The 17512-nt window shown below is 43.1% G+C and overlaps 1 protein-coding gene across 18 annotated transcripts in view; it reads right to left on the reverse strand.

Annotated features, from left to right (window-relative positions):
* LOC110501061 (forkhead box protein P2) overlaps positions 1-17512 on the reverse strand; it is a 116301-nt gene that overhangs the window by 58880 nt on the left and 39909 nt on the right. For 14 of the 18 annotated variants that reach the window (XM_036957644.1, XM_036957646.1, XM_036957652.1 and 11 more), the window contains one exon: positions 7224-7410. The exons of 3 other annotated variants lie outside the window; for them this stretch is intronic. In XM_036957644.1, the coding sequence (XP_036813539.1) occupies positions 7224-7400 (177 nt within the window). In that variant the 5' untranslated portion in view covers positions 7401-7410. Of the gene's footprint in view, positions 1-7223; positions 7411-17512 lie in introns of those variants that run through there. One more of the 18 variants, XM_036957647.1, reaches the window with a different exon arrangement.

The raw sequence follows: 17512 nt of genomic DNA on the forward strand, positions 1-17512 counted from the left end.
ATTTAGAGGGTCTGGCTGGTCTGCAAGGCTGGGGTCCTTTGCTGTGGGTCTTCTACTCTTACCTCCATATGGCCTCCCTTAAACTGGGGCGAGACCAGACGAGAGGAGACGAAAGAGACACCCAGAATGGCTGACGAAGTGATGAAGACGTCCGGGCCAGAATGACAGGAGAGGAAATGGATCGGGAACGTCAGCGGCTAAGGCCTCTGGACCAACAAGGGGCGCTTCAAACGAAAGCCCGCTAGTGAGAAAGGCAGACCGTAAAGCCAGAGCTAAGTGACATGTATGTCTGTTTGAAAAGCCTCTTGGGTATTTGGTCGAGGTGAGGCCCGGGCTTATTTACTGCGTTTGTTCGAAAAGCCCTGAAGAGGAGAAGAGCAGCCGGCTGAGAGAGGAAAAAGGCCCCTACTACATATGTATACAGCGTTGGTTGGGAGGCTGTGGGTGGATGATGAGCATCCCTTCCCTTAGCAGGCTTCCAGCCACAGCTTTCAGGGGGGAACAGACCATTCACATATTCAGGAGGAAGATTCTGTTTGGAGTCACCTGATAGTGTTCGTACATAAGAAGCAGAGACTGCTAGCTGACATCTGGTGTTTGGTCAACGGATTGTGGAAACTGTTGGGGTTAAGAAAAGGGCTAAGGACCGCGGACACTGGAGCTGCCTACTTCTAGTCATCCCTTTAACAAGATTTGGATCATTTTAATATTTGTTACAGGAGGGAAGGAAAAACAACAACTGCAAGGCAGGCGTTTCGGAGGCTGATTTGTGACTATTCATGGCCAAAGCGGAGAGAAACTGTAATACCAGACATGCTTGTTAAATTCACAACGCTCCAAAGCTGCCTTCTAGCAAATCCTGCCTCTTGGTTGTCAGCTTAAGACGTAGGGCATATGCATATGTGTTATTTTTAAGCTCTGTTAAATGGATAGCGGTGTCGCAGGCTATCAAACGTCTAAGCCACTTGCTTTGGGGAATCGCTTGTGTGAGGCAAGCGGCAATGCATTACTCTCTACAACTGCATCTTTAAGGACGTAGTTTTTTTTTTAACTTCCTTCCCCCCAGCATACTCTACATCACGAACCCAGGCATTATGTATGCACCTTCAGTGACTGGCCACTCCACCTCGCCGTATTAACGACCTGCTAGTCTATTGTTAGTCAATGACAGGGGAGTGGGCAACAAACAATGACAGAATGCCTGTTTCAATACAATTATTGTTAAGGGGTGAAAAATCTGCGATGCATTCTTAGAGAGACGAAAAAAAGCCATCTGCAAATAAATTATTGTTGGGCATTGAGCTGTAGCAATAGCCGGGGGCTTTACGGATCCAGGACTATGGATCGAGCACTATTTATTTCCCGGTCGTAGGGAGCGGAGCAGGGCGGTTTAGGAGGCATAAAAGGAAATGAGTTGTGAAGTGGCCATTGATCCTGACCTGCACTGGCTGGCTGGGTCTTATTTATAAAGAGAGGTTAACCCTGGCTCTAATCACTGGCTCTAACCTACAGCAGTCCTAGCAGTATTCTAGCACTATGGAGTAAGATGAATGCTGCACTACTACTGTTTTGGATGTAGCCTACACTTACTCTCATCTTGCTAATGCTAAGTACCATAACATCACGTAATAATATGGCACCTTCAGAAATATAATGCTAACTACTTTTCTGGACCTTATCACCACATGTTCTCTGAGAGAGTGGCAGCTTGTCATGAGCGTGTGTGTGGGCAGTGACACCGTCGGTGACACGGTGAACACACTCTCCTGCCACCAGGCCCCCCCGTCCTCCCCCCTGCCCTTGACCTGCTGTGTTCCACCCATGGTGCACCTCAACCCACACGCGCAGCGCTCACACGCGCAGCGCTCACACGCGCACCTCTCACAATTGCACCCAGCTGCTCAAGCATAAAATGCTCATAAGTGTTTGTTTCCAGCAGATTTCACTCCTCTCCCTTTCTGTCTCTCTCCTCTCCCCCGCTCCTCCATCCCCATTCCTCTCTCCTCCTCGTCTCTCTTTCAAAGCCTTGCAGCTTGACATTTCCGTGGGTCTCAGGAGACCAGGACGTGAAATGGAGTTACTGCGGGAGCCACACTGTAAATTCCATGAAGCCACATGTAACGTGTCTTAAACACAGATGGACACTCCAGGTTTAAAGCAGGGAAAAAAAAGAAGAAGAAGCGAGGGGTGACGAGAAAGATAAAAGAATAATACACCTGTTTTGTCTGGGGAGGGGAGCAAACAGCAGCAACGTCGTCCTGTCTGTCATTCACATCCTATATCTTGAGTGTCATCGACATAGAGGGGAGAAGGACGAGTCTATATGTCAGGCTGTATGTGCAGTACTTAAGGGACCGTCTGGGAGATAGTAGTGAAATATTCTAAATGAAATGTATAGCTATACCCACTATAAATAAGTGGGGCATGGAGCAGGGAGGCACGGGCCATCCTTCGACTGTGGAAACAGTGATGGAGAGAAAAAAAAAGAAATACGTAAGACATAAACTGTGGGTTCCTGTCACTTTCTGCCTTTCAAACCGACACTCTTATCTCCATTTAGAACGATGACTACAGACAACAGCCTTCTCTTTCCAACTGTCCATTTTCAAGAAGAAACCCTTTATCATAACCTGGGGGAAAACACAGTGTAGTCTGTGGTAGACTGACGGTGAGGTGTGTTATTTACACACTCGAGTCGGGCCAGTCTGTAAAGATAAACCTAATGAGGTTCTTTGTGTAAGAGTGCAAATGAGAGTCACCTCCCTCACCGGGCTCCAGAGGGGAGAGAACCAGGGTGATTAGGCCTTTCAATTATGCTCAAGGGCAAAGCCCAGATTTGCATCTGAAGGGGGGGGGGGGGGGGATCCTTCTTTTTGTTTGTCCTGATGAGCTGGGATGGAGCAGATATATACAGCATCCAGCATCACATCACAGTGACTTTTTAATGTATCACTGCCACCTCCACCTCCACCATTTTCCCTATAGGCAAAGACCCAGAATATGGATTGTGAGGAAAACAGAAGCCCTGGCAAGCTGTTGTGTACAAGCGTCTCGAGCCTGCATCCTCCTGACTGACAGTAATTAAAACTCCCAGTGGCCCCCTGCACACCTGATACGCACGCACACACGCGCGCGCACACACACACACACACACACACACACACACGCACACGCACACGCACACGCACACGCGCACACACACACACACACACACACACACACACACACACACACACACACACACACACACACACACACACACACATAGAGAGAGGTCTGTTTGTTAGGTGCTGATGGGGGAGCTCTCTGTCATTAGTATTGCAGCAGTAGATGGAGAGTGTTTACTTGTGAAAACCAACAAGCCGAGGCCAGACACACTAAGTGACTGTTTAAACTCTGTTCTCAGTAAGGAACGTGCTGATGTTCCCATAATGTATATAACACACATACACATGTTCACAAACACAGTGGCACTGGAGCCGCAGATGGAACCACAGATGTGAAAAGACACCTTGTGTTATGGGATTTGTTTTTATATATATATTTTTTTTTACAATTGGCCAAATAAACATTTCGCAAATATGGAAATGCACAATTTTAAATAGCTCAAACAAGAGTGATTTATTTCAAATAAGCCAGTAAATCCATTCAGAAAGTGTGGAATCCTTAAATTGGCAGAGCATCAGGTACTGGTGACAGATAAACTGGTATGGGACAGCCTGGGGACTAGAGCTGAGGTGAATGGTCCTGGCCTCCGTACATAACAGGACAGTTCATCTGAATATAATAAATATTCCTTTCCTTCCTCTACAGTCATCCATTTTCCTGATAAGGTCCATATAGATTATAGGCCACTGCAATCAACTAACAGCTCCATTAAAGTACATTATGGTATGGATCCAGCAGATCAATGCAGAGCACTGATGTACACTCATTTTTATCGCATATTAATACATTTGTACGACCACAGCCTCATAGGTTGATTTAATTAATTTAAAAAAACACGCGAGCAACATTTCTGAGTGCTTTTATCATCATGGTTTTGCATAGTAATTAGGCTGAATGTAACATGTATCAGTGTGTGGCTACCTGGGCCTAACTGGCAAATTGCAATCAGATACACAGAACATCTCATCTACAATCTGAAATCAAATTAGGCCTATTTAGGGGAGACCTTGGGAATATGGTGATGAGAGGATGACATAATGTGTGATTGAAATTCAGCTGTGACACGGACTTATTTATTATTCAGAAAGGCTTATTACTTGGCAATGACATTGACCTTAGCGATCCACCTGTTTAGTGAAATGTTTTTTAATCCCTTCCTATTAATGCAAACGCAAGCATGGAAACCATCTCAAGGCTATCTTGTTTTTGATTGGGGAAGAAAAGTTTAAAAATAAAAAAAATAAAAAATGTACACATATAAATACAATTTGTTTTCTTCTCCCCCCTCCTTTTGGCCAAAAAGTTTTAAAAAAGCTGATTTGCGTCCTTCAAGAAAATCAACACAAAAAAAAGAGAAAATGCTAAAATACTGTCTTTCTAATTATAGCTGTCGGTGGTGTGTTTGCGATGACCGTGGAACAGCTGAACCCAAAGGAACAGTGGGGAATTCATCAGTGCTTATTAATCCTCCTCTCTAGCACCATGATGAGAGACTGGAGATTCTATCAGCTCCCTTTATGCCCACTGGAACACTCAATGTCATTCCCAATACAGTATGTCAGAGAATTAAACTCAGGCTCTCTTCAAAAGTGCTGGAATACACTTAGATAAGCATTTTCATGCACACATGGTATAGTACAATCTGTGCTGTATGTACGGATAAAAATCAGCACATACCTAAATCACGTTAAAACACACACACACACGCACACGCACACACACACGCACACGCACACACACACACAAACAACTGTAAGCTTATGCTAACCAATACTAACCAAGGTAGAAGTATCCTCTCCATACAGACAGACCAGACCAGAGGGAGAGCGATGTGAGCCCAGCGCCCAGAACAGGAAGTGTGTGAAGTTAACAGCACAAGGGACTCTGTTTAAAAAAGGCCTCGGGAGACCTGTTAGCTGGACCACTCATTTCAATGTGTCTGTCTCTCCACAGAAATAAAGCTGCTCTTTACAGGAGAAGATTGTCACATCGCTCCACATTTCGCCTTCACAACGTGTCCGTCTCGACGACTTAACTGGATACTTTATGCTTGCGTTGCTCTTTCCCTCCGTGGCTCTCTTTTATGGCTTCTGACTTCCTCTGTCAGTAAATGAGTTTCTGACTAAAGTTAGAAGATCTGTTCTCGCGTTTTAGACTGAAGCGATTTTAAGCGCTAGAAGAAAATCATCATAGTGAAATAATAACATGAAACATCATTATAATATGATAATATATTTTAGAAAATAATAACAGTACGTCTGTAAAATGGCAGTGAAATAAAAACATTTTTACAAATAGATGACTATTGTTTCTACTCTTTTGACTTATTTTTTTTATATAAATGTGTCCCAGCACCTCCATTCTACTCCACACACCCGCCACTAGTGAATGAGCGCAGATAGATTTCCAGCCCTTGGCACACAGGGCCCTATGGCACAATATAGGCCTATGGTGAGATATACGGTCAGTGTGTATCTGCAGTCCTCCACAGTAGGACAGGTTAAAACATAAAAGAATAATGAGAGAAGGAGAGAACTGACCCCAATCAGCCGTCTGCAGGGAGAGAGACAGGCAGTGTGATGATGAATAGGGGGTGAGGCGATGGTGTCGTGATGCTGTTGTAATCACCAGCTGGGGCAGGGGGGTTAGGCGTGGTGTAGGGAGGGGGGGGGGGGGGGGGGGAGGACTGCAGGACATGCCTCATTCTGCTACACTGGCTGCACCCCCCCCCCCCCTCCCCACACACACACACCATCAGACACACACACACCGGCACAACTTAACCACAGGGCTTCAGCTGCCTCCACCAGCATGCGCGTACACACACAGTAACACGGACACACACACTAACACGGACACACACACTAACACGGACACACACACTGACACGGACGGACACACTAACACGGACACACACACTACCACGGACACACACAGACACAAACTCACACATGTAAAAATATAGAAACATTCTCACAGCAAAAAAAACGAACACCGTTACAAGTAGACAACACACACAAACACACACTCGCAGGGTTCCAAACACAAAAGCAAACACGCATTGTTCCAAACCCGCGGCGTTGGCCTCCTTAAGCACAGCCCGACCTCTACCGCTGCTCTTTTGGCAAACTGTCAAAGCCATCATTCACCATGAAAAGACACGAGCACTTGACTCCTCTCCCCAACAGCGCCTGACTCTCCCAGCTCCCACACAACAGCCCCAGTCAACATCTAAATATCACACAGCAACCAATAAAGTCAACCCCATCAACAGAAAATTAAATAAAAACACACATACATTTACACAACAAAAATGTATGAATTCTTTGTTAATTCCACAGGCCAGATGAGAGACAGCAGTCAGAACAGAGATCATGCAGATTGGTTCTTTTAAAGAAGTGTGTCCTGGTCAAAGGCCTCCCGGGGATGTGGCAGAGTAGAGTGGGCGGCTTTAGGACCGAGTTAGGAGGCCCTCTGGTGGCTACAGCTGCGCCACGGCTCTCACAACCACACACAGGGCTCTCACACACAACGGCAGCGGCAGCCGGCTCTGTACGTCGCTCCCTCTCTCTCTCTCTCTCTCTCTCTCTCGATCACACACACACACACACACACACACACACACACACACACACACACACACACACACACACACACACACACACACACACACACACACACACACACACACACACACACACACACACACACACGGCCTCAGCTGAAGTGAGCTCTCAACACACACACACACACACACACAAATATCAATAAAAACAGCAGAAAACACAATAAAACACCAGCAACAACTACACTACACGACCTCCAGACAAGTACTCCTCAACAGCAACATGACAAAAATCAAACGCATAAATGCCCAACCACACAATCAACAACTATCAATAAAAACAGTCGTAAACACGCCCCAAAAAAATGCATAAAAATAAAAACACAACCTTATTTCTATACTAAACACACAGTGTCATCTCCATAAAAAGAGTGCCTGTCCCCTGTGCTAGCAGTAGGGCATTGTGACGTGCAGGAGAAACACAACTTACCTGCTGTTGTTGGAGATGCAGCAGCTCGACTGTGCTTACTTCGCTGCTCGTGTCACCGCTTGATCTTCCATCTCTACTGCCAGCATCTAATTGGCTGCATAGGCTGCTCAGGCTGCTCATTCCATTTTGACTCATTGAACTGTTGCTTATTGTCTCTGTGGCCGACTCCTGCATCATGACTTAAAACCTAGAAGTGATTAAGAGGCACCAGTTAAGGCTCTTGTTACAACCCTTTTTTCTTCTCTTTTCATCCCCCCCCCCTTTTTTTTTTTTAAGCTCCCATTATTATCAACGCCGGTCCCTCTGCAAATTAAAGCATTTAAGAGGGGGAGGGGGTGATGCAGGAGGAATTATGCATTCATTGTGTAAATGAAGCAATACAAAGAGATGCACGTCCTCTTGGTCTCTTTGTAAAGGAGGTGTAGAGTCTAAACGTGATAAGTGTTTTAATCACTAGAATTTAGGCACAAATAGGGCCTCTGCTGCATTACGCGCATGTTGGGAATATATGTGTATGGGACACTTAATGTATGACTGTATTATATATTTTTTTAAATACAGAAATACTTTTTCTAAGGGAAGCATAAAAATATATACAAATACACACGCAGTCAGACACACACACACACATGCCCGCACACGCACACTTCTTTCTTTTTTACATGCTCACTCACTTGATATATCCTCACCCTGTCTAGGCACACACAGACACAGACCCTCCTAAACTATTCCCCGTCTTGATTCTGTCAGGATTTTAGTGCGAGTCTCGTCTGAACGAAGTTGCTTAATGACGCACAGCTAATCATGCAAAATTAAAATGTGGTAGAGGAGGAGGAGGAGGAGGAGGTGGGATCCAAATCACATGGTATCACCCGGTGATAAATGATATAATAGGCTTCCTCTCCCTTAGCTGTGTCTAAATAAAATGTGCCTCCGAGGCTTCCATAGAGAAAAAGCTCATATGTCACATATTGGCTAGATTTTTTTTCTTTCTTTTTTAATCAAACCTCAAATATTAATTTATTTTGGTGACATTTAAAACATTTACTGCTGTTCTCCACGGGACACAATTAAACTGGTCCGTGCACTGCAATCAAACCATACAGTGGGAGATGACGAGACGAAGACTTAAGCCTGCAATGTGAACATGGGCAAATAAATTTAAGATATTGAACTAATTTCACCGGCAATCTATTAGATATGAAAAGCTAAGATGAAGGCGAGAAAAAAAATAATATATATCACGAATATCACTAATGATTGTGCTAAAAACAGCATCAATTATGCATACTACCTCCTCTCCTGTAATACATTTTTTTTAAATATAATTTAAAATAATTTTCCCTGCATAAATGCTTGGTTGGAGCAATGTGGAATCTTGCCCAGGATCAGTGGAAATCCTCACAATAAATAAAATAAGTCACACTGACTGACCCAACACAAACACACTGTTCGAGGTGTGTTCTGCATCTCTAATGCCACTCTGACGGGGCCCCGCTACTTGACAGCCTCTCCCTAATTAGCATATTAATTAAGGTAGTACCTAATCATTCAAATGTATCATTTTTGCGGATTAATATTTCAGTTTCGCTTCAATAAAATATCATGTCTATACCATTAATGTAGTCCGTATGCAATAATTATATTTCAAATTGTTATGTATGGTTATTCATATTCAAATAATATCCATTTTTATATCTGCGGTGGTACAGTACTGCCCTCCTTCCCTTTCTGAAATTAAATACACCAATTGTGTCACATGCTTAGGCTGAGCAATTAATACAAAGTTTTGATTCAGAACATCCTGTACCATGACTGATTTTAGATTGAGAGATAATGCTGATAAAGAAATGCTATACATCCTCACTCACTCAATCACTCACTCACAAGCACATACATGTACATCCTCACACAAGCACATACTCACACATGCCTGCACATGCACAAACGTACGTGCACAGTGCACACACACACATGCATACGCGCGCGCGCGCGCACACACACACACACACACACACACACACACACACACACACACACACACACACACACACACACACACACACACACACACACACACACACACACACACACACACACACTACACATTGACCTTAGAAGGGATACTCTAACAGCCCCTAATGTTTCCTCATTAACTAGCATGTCTCCCTCTTCATCATGCAGCAAACACACAACACTGGCCATCTCTATCTGGTGGGATACAGATTTCCTCTGTTATACTGTCAATAACGGGACACATACAGGTTCAAATGCCCACAAACGGACTACTGAGGAGGCACGGTGGGGTGTCATTTGAGATTTGCCCATAGACTGTACGCCACTCTGCAGTGTGTCTTTCTTGAGTCGAAACACAGATCCCATCTCCATGTATGATACAGTGAGTTCCAAAAGTATTGGGACAGTGGTGTGGTTTTGGCTCTGTACTCCAGCACTTGGGATTTGAAATGATTCAATGACGATGAGGTTAAAGTGCAGACTGTCAACTTTAATTTGAGGGTATTTTTATCCATATTGGGTGAACCATTTCAAAGTTTAAGGAAACCAAAAGTATTGGGACAAATTCACTTATATGTGTATTAAAGTAGTTAAAAGTGTAGTAGTTGGTCGAATATTCCTAGCATGCAATGATTACATCAAGCTTGTGGGATGCATTTGCTGTTTGTTTTGGTTGTGTTTCAGATTATTTTGTGCCCAATAGAAATTAATGGTAAATAATGTATTGTGTCATTTTGGAGTCACTTTTATTGTAAAAAAGAATAGAATATGTTTCTAAACACTTCTACATTAATGTGGATACTACCATGACTAAGGATAATCCTGAATGAATCGTGAATAATGACGAGAGGTTAGCATGTCTTGGGGAATGATATTTGTGTGTCTCTGTATCATTTCAAATCCAAAGTACTGGAGAACAAAAAAATGTGTCACTGTCCCAATACTTTTGGAGCTCGCTGTATATACAACAGCAGCACACTAGTCTTCAAAAGCCTGATAACTATTTCAGAAACCAAACATTATCAATTCACAGTTCAGGTAACAAAACAGATTCTGCTTCTAACATAACCACCTTCCCACATCAGTAAATGCCATTCGAATGACAGGGCCAGGCTGTGTAACTGTGTGATGAGGGGCAGACCCAGCCACAAAGCCAGCTAACAGCAGACAGTCTTTAAAGGATGTCCAGGGTGCAGGATAAACAGGATACGGGCAGAACAAACAGGAGCAGGAGTTACACAGAGCAGGGTGACAGCTGCTCCGGCCACAGTAAATAAGCAGTGAACAAGACGTGCTTATGAACAAACACTCCCTGTTAAAACAGGGCACAGCCACATTAGTGGTGTGAGAGAGAGAGACAGAGGGAGGGAGAGATGGGGGGACAGAGAGAGAGACAGGGGGGGAGGGAGAGAGGGATAGATGGGGGGACAGAGGGAGAGACAGGGGGAGGGAGAGAGGGAGAGATAGGGGGACAGAGAGAGACAGGGGGGAGGGAGAGAGGGAGAGATGGGGGGACAGAGAGAGACATAAAAGGAGAGACCATGAAATGGGGGCAGATAGAGGGGGAGAGAGAGAAAGAGTGTTAGAGAGAGCGCATCGTGAGAGAGAGAAGGACATAGCGGAGAGGGTAAGACTGGCACAATGTGTGACACCCAAACCAGTGATGAATCTCAGCCCAAGAAACACAAAGCAGCAGCCGAGATCAGGCGGCTAATAAGTATTCAAATTAGGCATACATTTTACATGCCCAATGTTTCAAATATTCAGAGAAAGACTGCCTGATTGCCTTTACTAGGGTTTTATGAACATTCGAATGGAGATTTTTTTGGGAAGGGCGATGGATGCGAGGAAAACTTGAAGATATATGAGGGAAAAATAAGGATATGTTAATGACATGTTAATACAATGAGAAGCATTACCTAACTCAACTCAAAATTGGGGAATTTGAAATTAAACCGATTCGATTTTTATTAACTCACAAGACAGGTTCAATTTACTATGTGTAATTTACTTGAAAATGATTCATAAATCATAAGAGAAACTGAACTGGAATGAGAAATAGGGTTAAAAGCAAGTGAATCCACCTATCAAATGTTGCTGAAACGAGAAACAAGGGAGAATCATATTATCATTTCAATCAAGGAAATGCAAAACATTAATACAATAACCATCTTAATCATGAAAATGGTAGAATTTCCCCCTCCTCCACAAAAATCTGTGCATGTGTCTAACCGATGATAATGATAATAATGACAATGCAGATATATGCTAATCATATTCTGAGAGATCAGATGGTGCTTTAACCTTAATGACAGCGGTGAGACAAATTAATTAGCCATCTAAAGGCAGCATTCAAATCTGCCAATTAGAATGTCAATTAGATCCACCCTGGCTGCAGACCACAGAGAGAGGATCGGACTGTGGTGGTGACTGCAGGAGTGTCAGGGCTCACTGTACACACTGAGGGAGATGGATAGTGACAACGTACGGCACCAGAGGGTAAGTGTGTATCGGTGTGTGCGTGTCTGTGTGCATTAGGCGTACATGTGTGTATGTGAGTGTATGTCTATCGCAGGTCTTCTCCCATGTTCCATACCCCTCGGGGGTACCAACCAGTCTGCCCTGGGATCAGCCTGTCCTAGAATCAACTAGACCGGAAGCATCTAGTCCTCCACCCAGAGTAACAATATTTACTGGACTAGCGCTATCCAGAGTCTATGGGCTATGGAGGAGTTGAACAGTGCATGAGTGAGTGAATAAGGCTCGGGGATGTCTGCCTTGCCTGTGTGTTTGACATCCCTTAAATTGGTAGTGTCCTGCATTTTAACACACCAGCTATTTGATGCCATTTCCTCAAGCCATAATCTTCCAATGAGGAGTACCAGACCACATATTATATGAATCAGTTACACAGACACAGACTGTTATTGCCAGCGCAATTCACTGGTAATACTATAGGTGTACAGCTAGGGAGGGAAAATAATAGTCATACAAAGTGTTTAAGGGGAGATGGTGAGAGAAAACGGAACTCTTTATTTTATCCGTCTGCAGGTCAAAGATCACGGATGACTTCAACGTTCCTATTACGGGGTCTGATAGAAAGAGAATCATTTGAGATACAGTGAGAGAGACACACTATTTGCGAATCTTTAAAGTCACTTCTCTTTTCTTGTCTATTTCCCCCTGTAACAGTGACTTGCTTGCTACTCCTCTCCGGCTGAGTAAATGTTTGCTCTTGAATTTTACGCCGTGCAAATCTGTCTTTTCCATCAGGTAAAGAATCACAGACAGAATCCTGACAACGCATTCCGGGCTGAGATTGTGAATTTGTAGTGAGACTACTGATGTGGGAGGACAGAGACAATTCACACACACACACACACACACACACACGCACACGCAGGCATGCGCGCACGCACACACACACACACACACACACACACACACACACACACACACACACACACACACACACACACACACACACTCACACTCACACACACACACACACACACACACACACACACACATTCACCATGCTTTAACCTCTAATGTTTCCTCATTAACTAACATGTCTCCCTCTTCATCAGGTACCAAACACACAACACTGGCCATCTATCTATCTGTGCTGTGTTATACTGTCCCCTATTTGACACATAAAGGTCTCCATCTGCCCCAAAACTGAACTGAGGTGGCAGGGTGTCACATAGGCCTCATCTCTTATGAAATCCTGTTCCTTATATAGTGCACTACTTTGTAGTGGACTTTGTCGTGCACTATAGGGAATAGGGTGTCATTTGAGATTTGCCCAGGATTCAAATAGCCTGAGTGTTCAGGATTCCACTCTGCAGTGTCTTTCTGCAGTCAGGAACACTGATCCATTCTCATTGTGCCTTCATGATACTGTATATGAAACAGCACTCCAGTCTAAAGAAGCCTGATGACCATTTCAGAAACCAAATTGACCACTAACTCCGTGATCCAAGAAGTCTATTCATTATCAGTTCACAGTTCAGGTAGTAGGAATTCCTAACGTTACATTCACTGGAAAAATAATACAAAAATGACATTTCACCGTCTGTTGGCTCCTTCAGTTCAGATCAAGTCAAGACATGGATACCGTTTTAAATAATCACATATTCTGTGCTCCAGTGAAATTAATTAATCATTGCCATAAGTTACAACGCATTCAAAATAAAGAAGTGCCGGGCCCTGGCTACGCTCAAATATTTAACACTTAAGATTGCTTAATAAATCAAAATGACAGATATCAACCACTTAAAACACTGGCTTTGAGCTGGCACTTAGAAAATGATAACACCAACCCCGAGCTGAAATAACAATCTAAAGAAATAAGTTTAAAAAAAAACATTTTTATTTCATTTGAATGTTACCACTCAGCTAGTTGCTTACATAAACTCTTACACGTGACCAAGATGCTTGTTTGTACTTGAGGTGTAATTCGCTAGCGAAGCTCCTCGCCCCTCGCAGCCCAAGGAAGTCACTGTGGTTTATTGCTACCTCTGCCGGAGCCCTAAGCATTGAGCCAGGATCAGGGAGAGAACAGCCACTGCTGAAGTTCTGTTCAACACAGCTACACTAGTGGAGATTAAGTATAGGCAAGTCAGAGCAGACCTAGCCGCTTCAGAAAATAAAAGCTTCCTTTTTGGCACTGAAGGGACACCATAAAGAGCATTAATGACTATTTCTAAAAACCTGTGTATAATGGTAAGGGTTTCTCTTTCAGATAAAGGGATTTCAAAGTGACTCACAACGGAACGAGAAGATGAGATTGCTTTGGGGGGAGAAATCATATTTACAAAATCAGGGGTTGGGAAAAAAAAATGGGAAAAGGGATGAATATGAATGAATAATAGACTTAGCTTTTTTAGGATTAACATTATTCTCCCGAAACGGTATCACACGTCATTATCGGCAGCACAATGAGACCATGCTCAGAAAACCTCAGTCATATTTCAATTCATCATTTTAGCTGACGATAAATAGTCGTTCCCAGTCATTCTGTGGAGAGAATGTTCCGAACTTAATTCTATTCTGTTTACATTAAGAAGACGAGACAGAAAGAATGAGATAAAGGGGAGAGTACGCAAGTATGTGTAAGTGTCTGGGAGCATGTGTGTGTGTTTTGTGTGTGTGTGTGTGTGTGTGTGTGTGTGTGTGTGTGTGTGTGTGTGTGTGTGTGTGTGTGTGTGTGTGTGTGTGTGCGCATGTATGTATTGTGCCAATGTAACCAAGGAGGTCTGCACTGTACTAAATGTCCTAAAGTACATTTAAATAATTCAGTCTTACTCCATTAAGACAGTGTGTTTTAATATACAAAACAATGGCTAACTGTTCCAGTTAATTAACCAATTGGTTACAAATCACCTTAAATATGAAAACACTCAATATAAATCAATGATAATAAATAAAAAAGTTCCCGGGGAAATAAATATTCAACTTGGTCTTTAATGATATCTGCGATGAAAATCCACGACGTTCTTTAGGTTTCCGGACGTCAATGGAGATTTACACCTGTCTGTGTATGGAGAGTGTTTTCTCTCTCTATCTCCCTCTGGGTCTGTACTACACAGTAGCAGAGCACTGACGGGAGGAGGAGATTCTAAGTCCTCATGTGTGGTTAGTGCGTAAGTTCTCCTCTTAAGCTTTTCCCATATCATTTACATTTTTACCCATCAAGCACCTCCTTCTGTGAGGAGGAGGAGATGGCACGAAAGTGGGCGACCACAAGCAGACAGTGACGAAAGCTCATCAAGCTAGGCCCTCGTTTGCATTTTGGGAAATTCCCATTAATTAACATAGCCCGCTTAATCACGAGTAATTGACCTATAAAATAGAAGGCCCCATTGTCTGCTCCAATCATATCTACAGAGAGGACGCAGCAGCGTTATGAAGCAGGGAAGAAAGAACTTTCACCGGTGGCTGGAAACCTGTACGTCCATCTTTCTACCAGGGACTATTTACCCAAATCCTCCGACGCATATTTCATCTCTCATTGCATTTTTCTGATGTAATTATCTGTCGTGACATGGTCTGCTTTTGTTGCTGGGGCCTGAGACAAAACAAGCTGTGAGGTGAGATGGGACTTCCTGACTGATGCAAGCAACAGAGAGGTGCTTACGGCTTCTTCTGAGGGGAGGTGAGGGGGGGGGGCAGAGGAGTGAATGACGGCAAAGCGGACGGAGGGACAGCAGGCAGAGCCGCAGCGAGGAGAGAGGGATCCAGCCAGAGCGATACAGAGACATAGCTCATTGTGACGTTTCCAGTTATTTCTGGCTGATTAGGGTCATTATGTCCACGGCCTGATTTATGTTGTCATTCCCCCTCACCAGTCCTGCATCGATAGATCTTAATGAATTGGTAAATAAGGGTGAAGATTACACTTGACAAGACCCCAACATTTCTCATTCATACCGAGACAAGATTTATGTAACCAATTAGGTCCATAACAGGGGAAATTGGTCAGGAGAAAAATCATCTTTTCAGAAGAAAATGACCAGAGTCTAACCCTGGACAAACCCAGATAAAAGGGAGTCTTTAACAGTGGCTTAGTCACACACCAAACAGCCAGCTGGAGGTTTTCAAACGGAGATCACTCCTGCCTCTCTCAGGATTTTTAGGAATTGATTTAAAAATACTACCAGCTATAGCTACCCGCCCCACTACAGTACCAGCTACAACAGCTACTTTACATTTTAAACACAGCCAGCTAATCACTCTAGACCCCATCTGCATAATGTCCAAACCATGGATGATGGAATCAATAGATACAAAATTAAGCTCTCGCCCAACAAAGGATCCACTTTGATGTGCAAATGTGAATTCAAGGAGGTACTCCCCCCCCCCCCCATTCCCTCCCTCTGCCCCCCCCCCCCCCAAAAAAAAAGAAGAAGAAGAAAAAATATATACAAATCAATCATTTCTATGGAGACTTCACTTAACGTTTGATACGTCGATTTAGGAATCATTTGCATTTTCTCAATTATTTAATTTCCACATCCTACAATTCTAGGAATCAGTTGGCACCCTCTTTTGCCATAAAACAAAATATATAAATCTGATAATGGTGCTGATCATCAATAGCCAACGACAGCCCGGGACGATCCAAAGGGCGGGAGTGAACAGAGGTGGAAAATTACAGCAAAGTGATACCGGAGCCGCCTCGTTTCAGCTCTCCCCTTCAAGCACATGCAAATGAGCGTGGTGCTGCTTAACTGCATCATTTATGTGGATAATAGCGGCATCATCATTACGGGACTCAAATTAAATTACATCACAATTAGCATAACAAAGTGATTGGTTAAACTTTCAAAACAAATACTCAGTTCTGCTAATGAACAGTGTTAATTGGCCACGGTGCATTCTAAATAAAACATGTAGGTAAACATGTGTTTTATTTAAACAATTTCAAAATTCATTGTTTCTGAGAGACACAAAGAGAGAGAGAGAGAGAGAGATAGACAGATAGAAATAAAGAATAAGGAGAGGGGGGGAAAAAAATCTCCAAAACAGAATATCGCCATGGGGATTTGTAAGCTGAAATATAAAATGTGTAGCATTTAATTTTATTGCACTAAATAACCTATTATATTCAGGACTCTGGAGAACAATGTAAATTATCTGCCTTCAAAATGGAGTTGGGCCAATTCTCCACGTGAACTAATCACATAGCTCATTATGCATCTGGGTATTAAATTATGAAGAGGAAGCCTATCCGCATTCCAGCACAAAGACCTATGAAATGTTAATAATATACTCACAATAGCCCAATACCATGCTTTACTCCATGTCATGAATATTTAAGTAAACAAATTATTCACACGCCTTTGATAAAGATAATTATATTTCGCCCGCTTATAATTTCAGTGACCCTCCCTCTCTCTCCTGTCTTATAGGACTGGATCTGTACAGATATGCTGTTCTGAGATATACCCTATAAAGTTTAGGATCCTTCCTTGCACATTTTTTTTTTTATCTAGCTAAATAAATCCAAATAAAAGACCCCCCCCCCCTAGTAAAACAAATATCTGCAACTCGTTCACATTTGATCTTTATTAGCTTATAAAGAATCCCGGTGACGGGGAAGCCCTTTCTATTTAATCACCACAAGACCAGTAAAATCTCATCCGAAAAAAAAAACATTACTTTCACCTCTTGATTTTAATTGTCAATCATCTGCCCATTAGTAACGCAGTAAACTCCACATCAACACAACATCCTAAACAGCAGCCCAAACGGCACACGTCAAAGAA

The sequence above is a fragment of the Oncorhynchus mykiss genome, chromosome 21 (genome assembly GCF_013265735.2).
Source record: "Oncorhynchus mykiss isolate Arlee chromosome 21, USDA_OmykA_1.1, whole genome shotgun sequence".
Classification (NCBI taxonomy): Eukaryota; Metazoa; Chordata; class Actinopteri; order Salmoniformes; family Salmonidae; genus Oncorhynchus; species Oncorhynchus mykiss.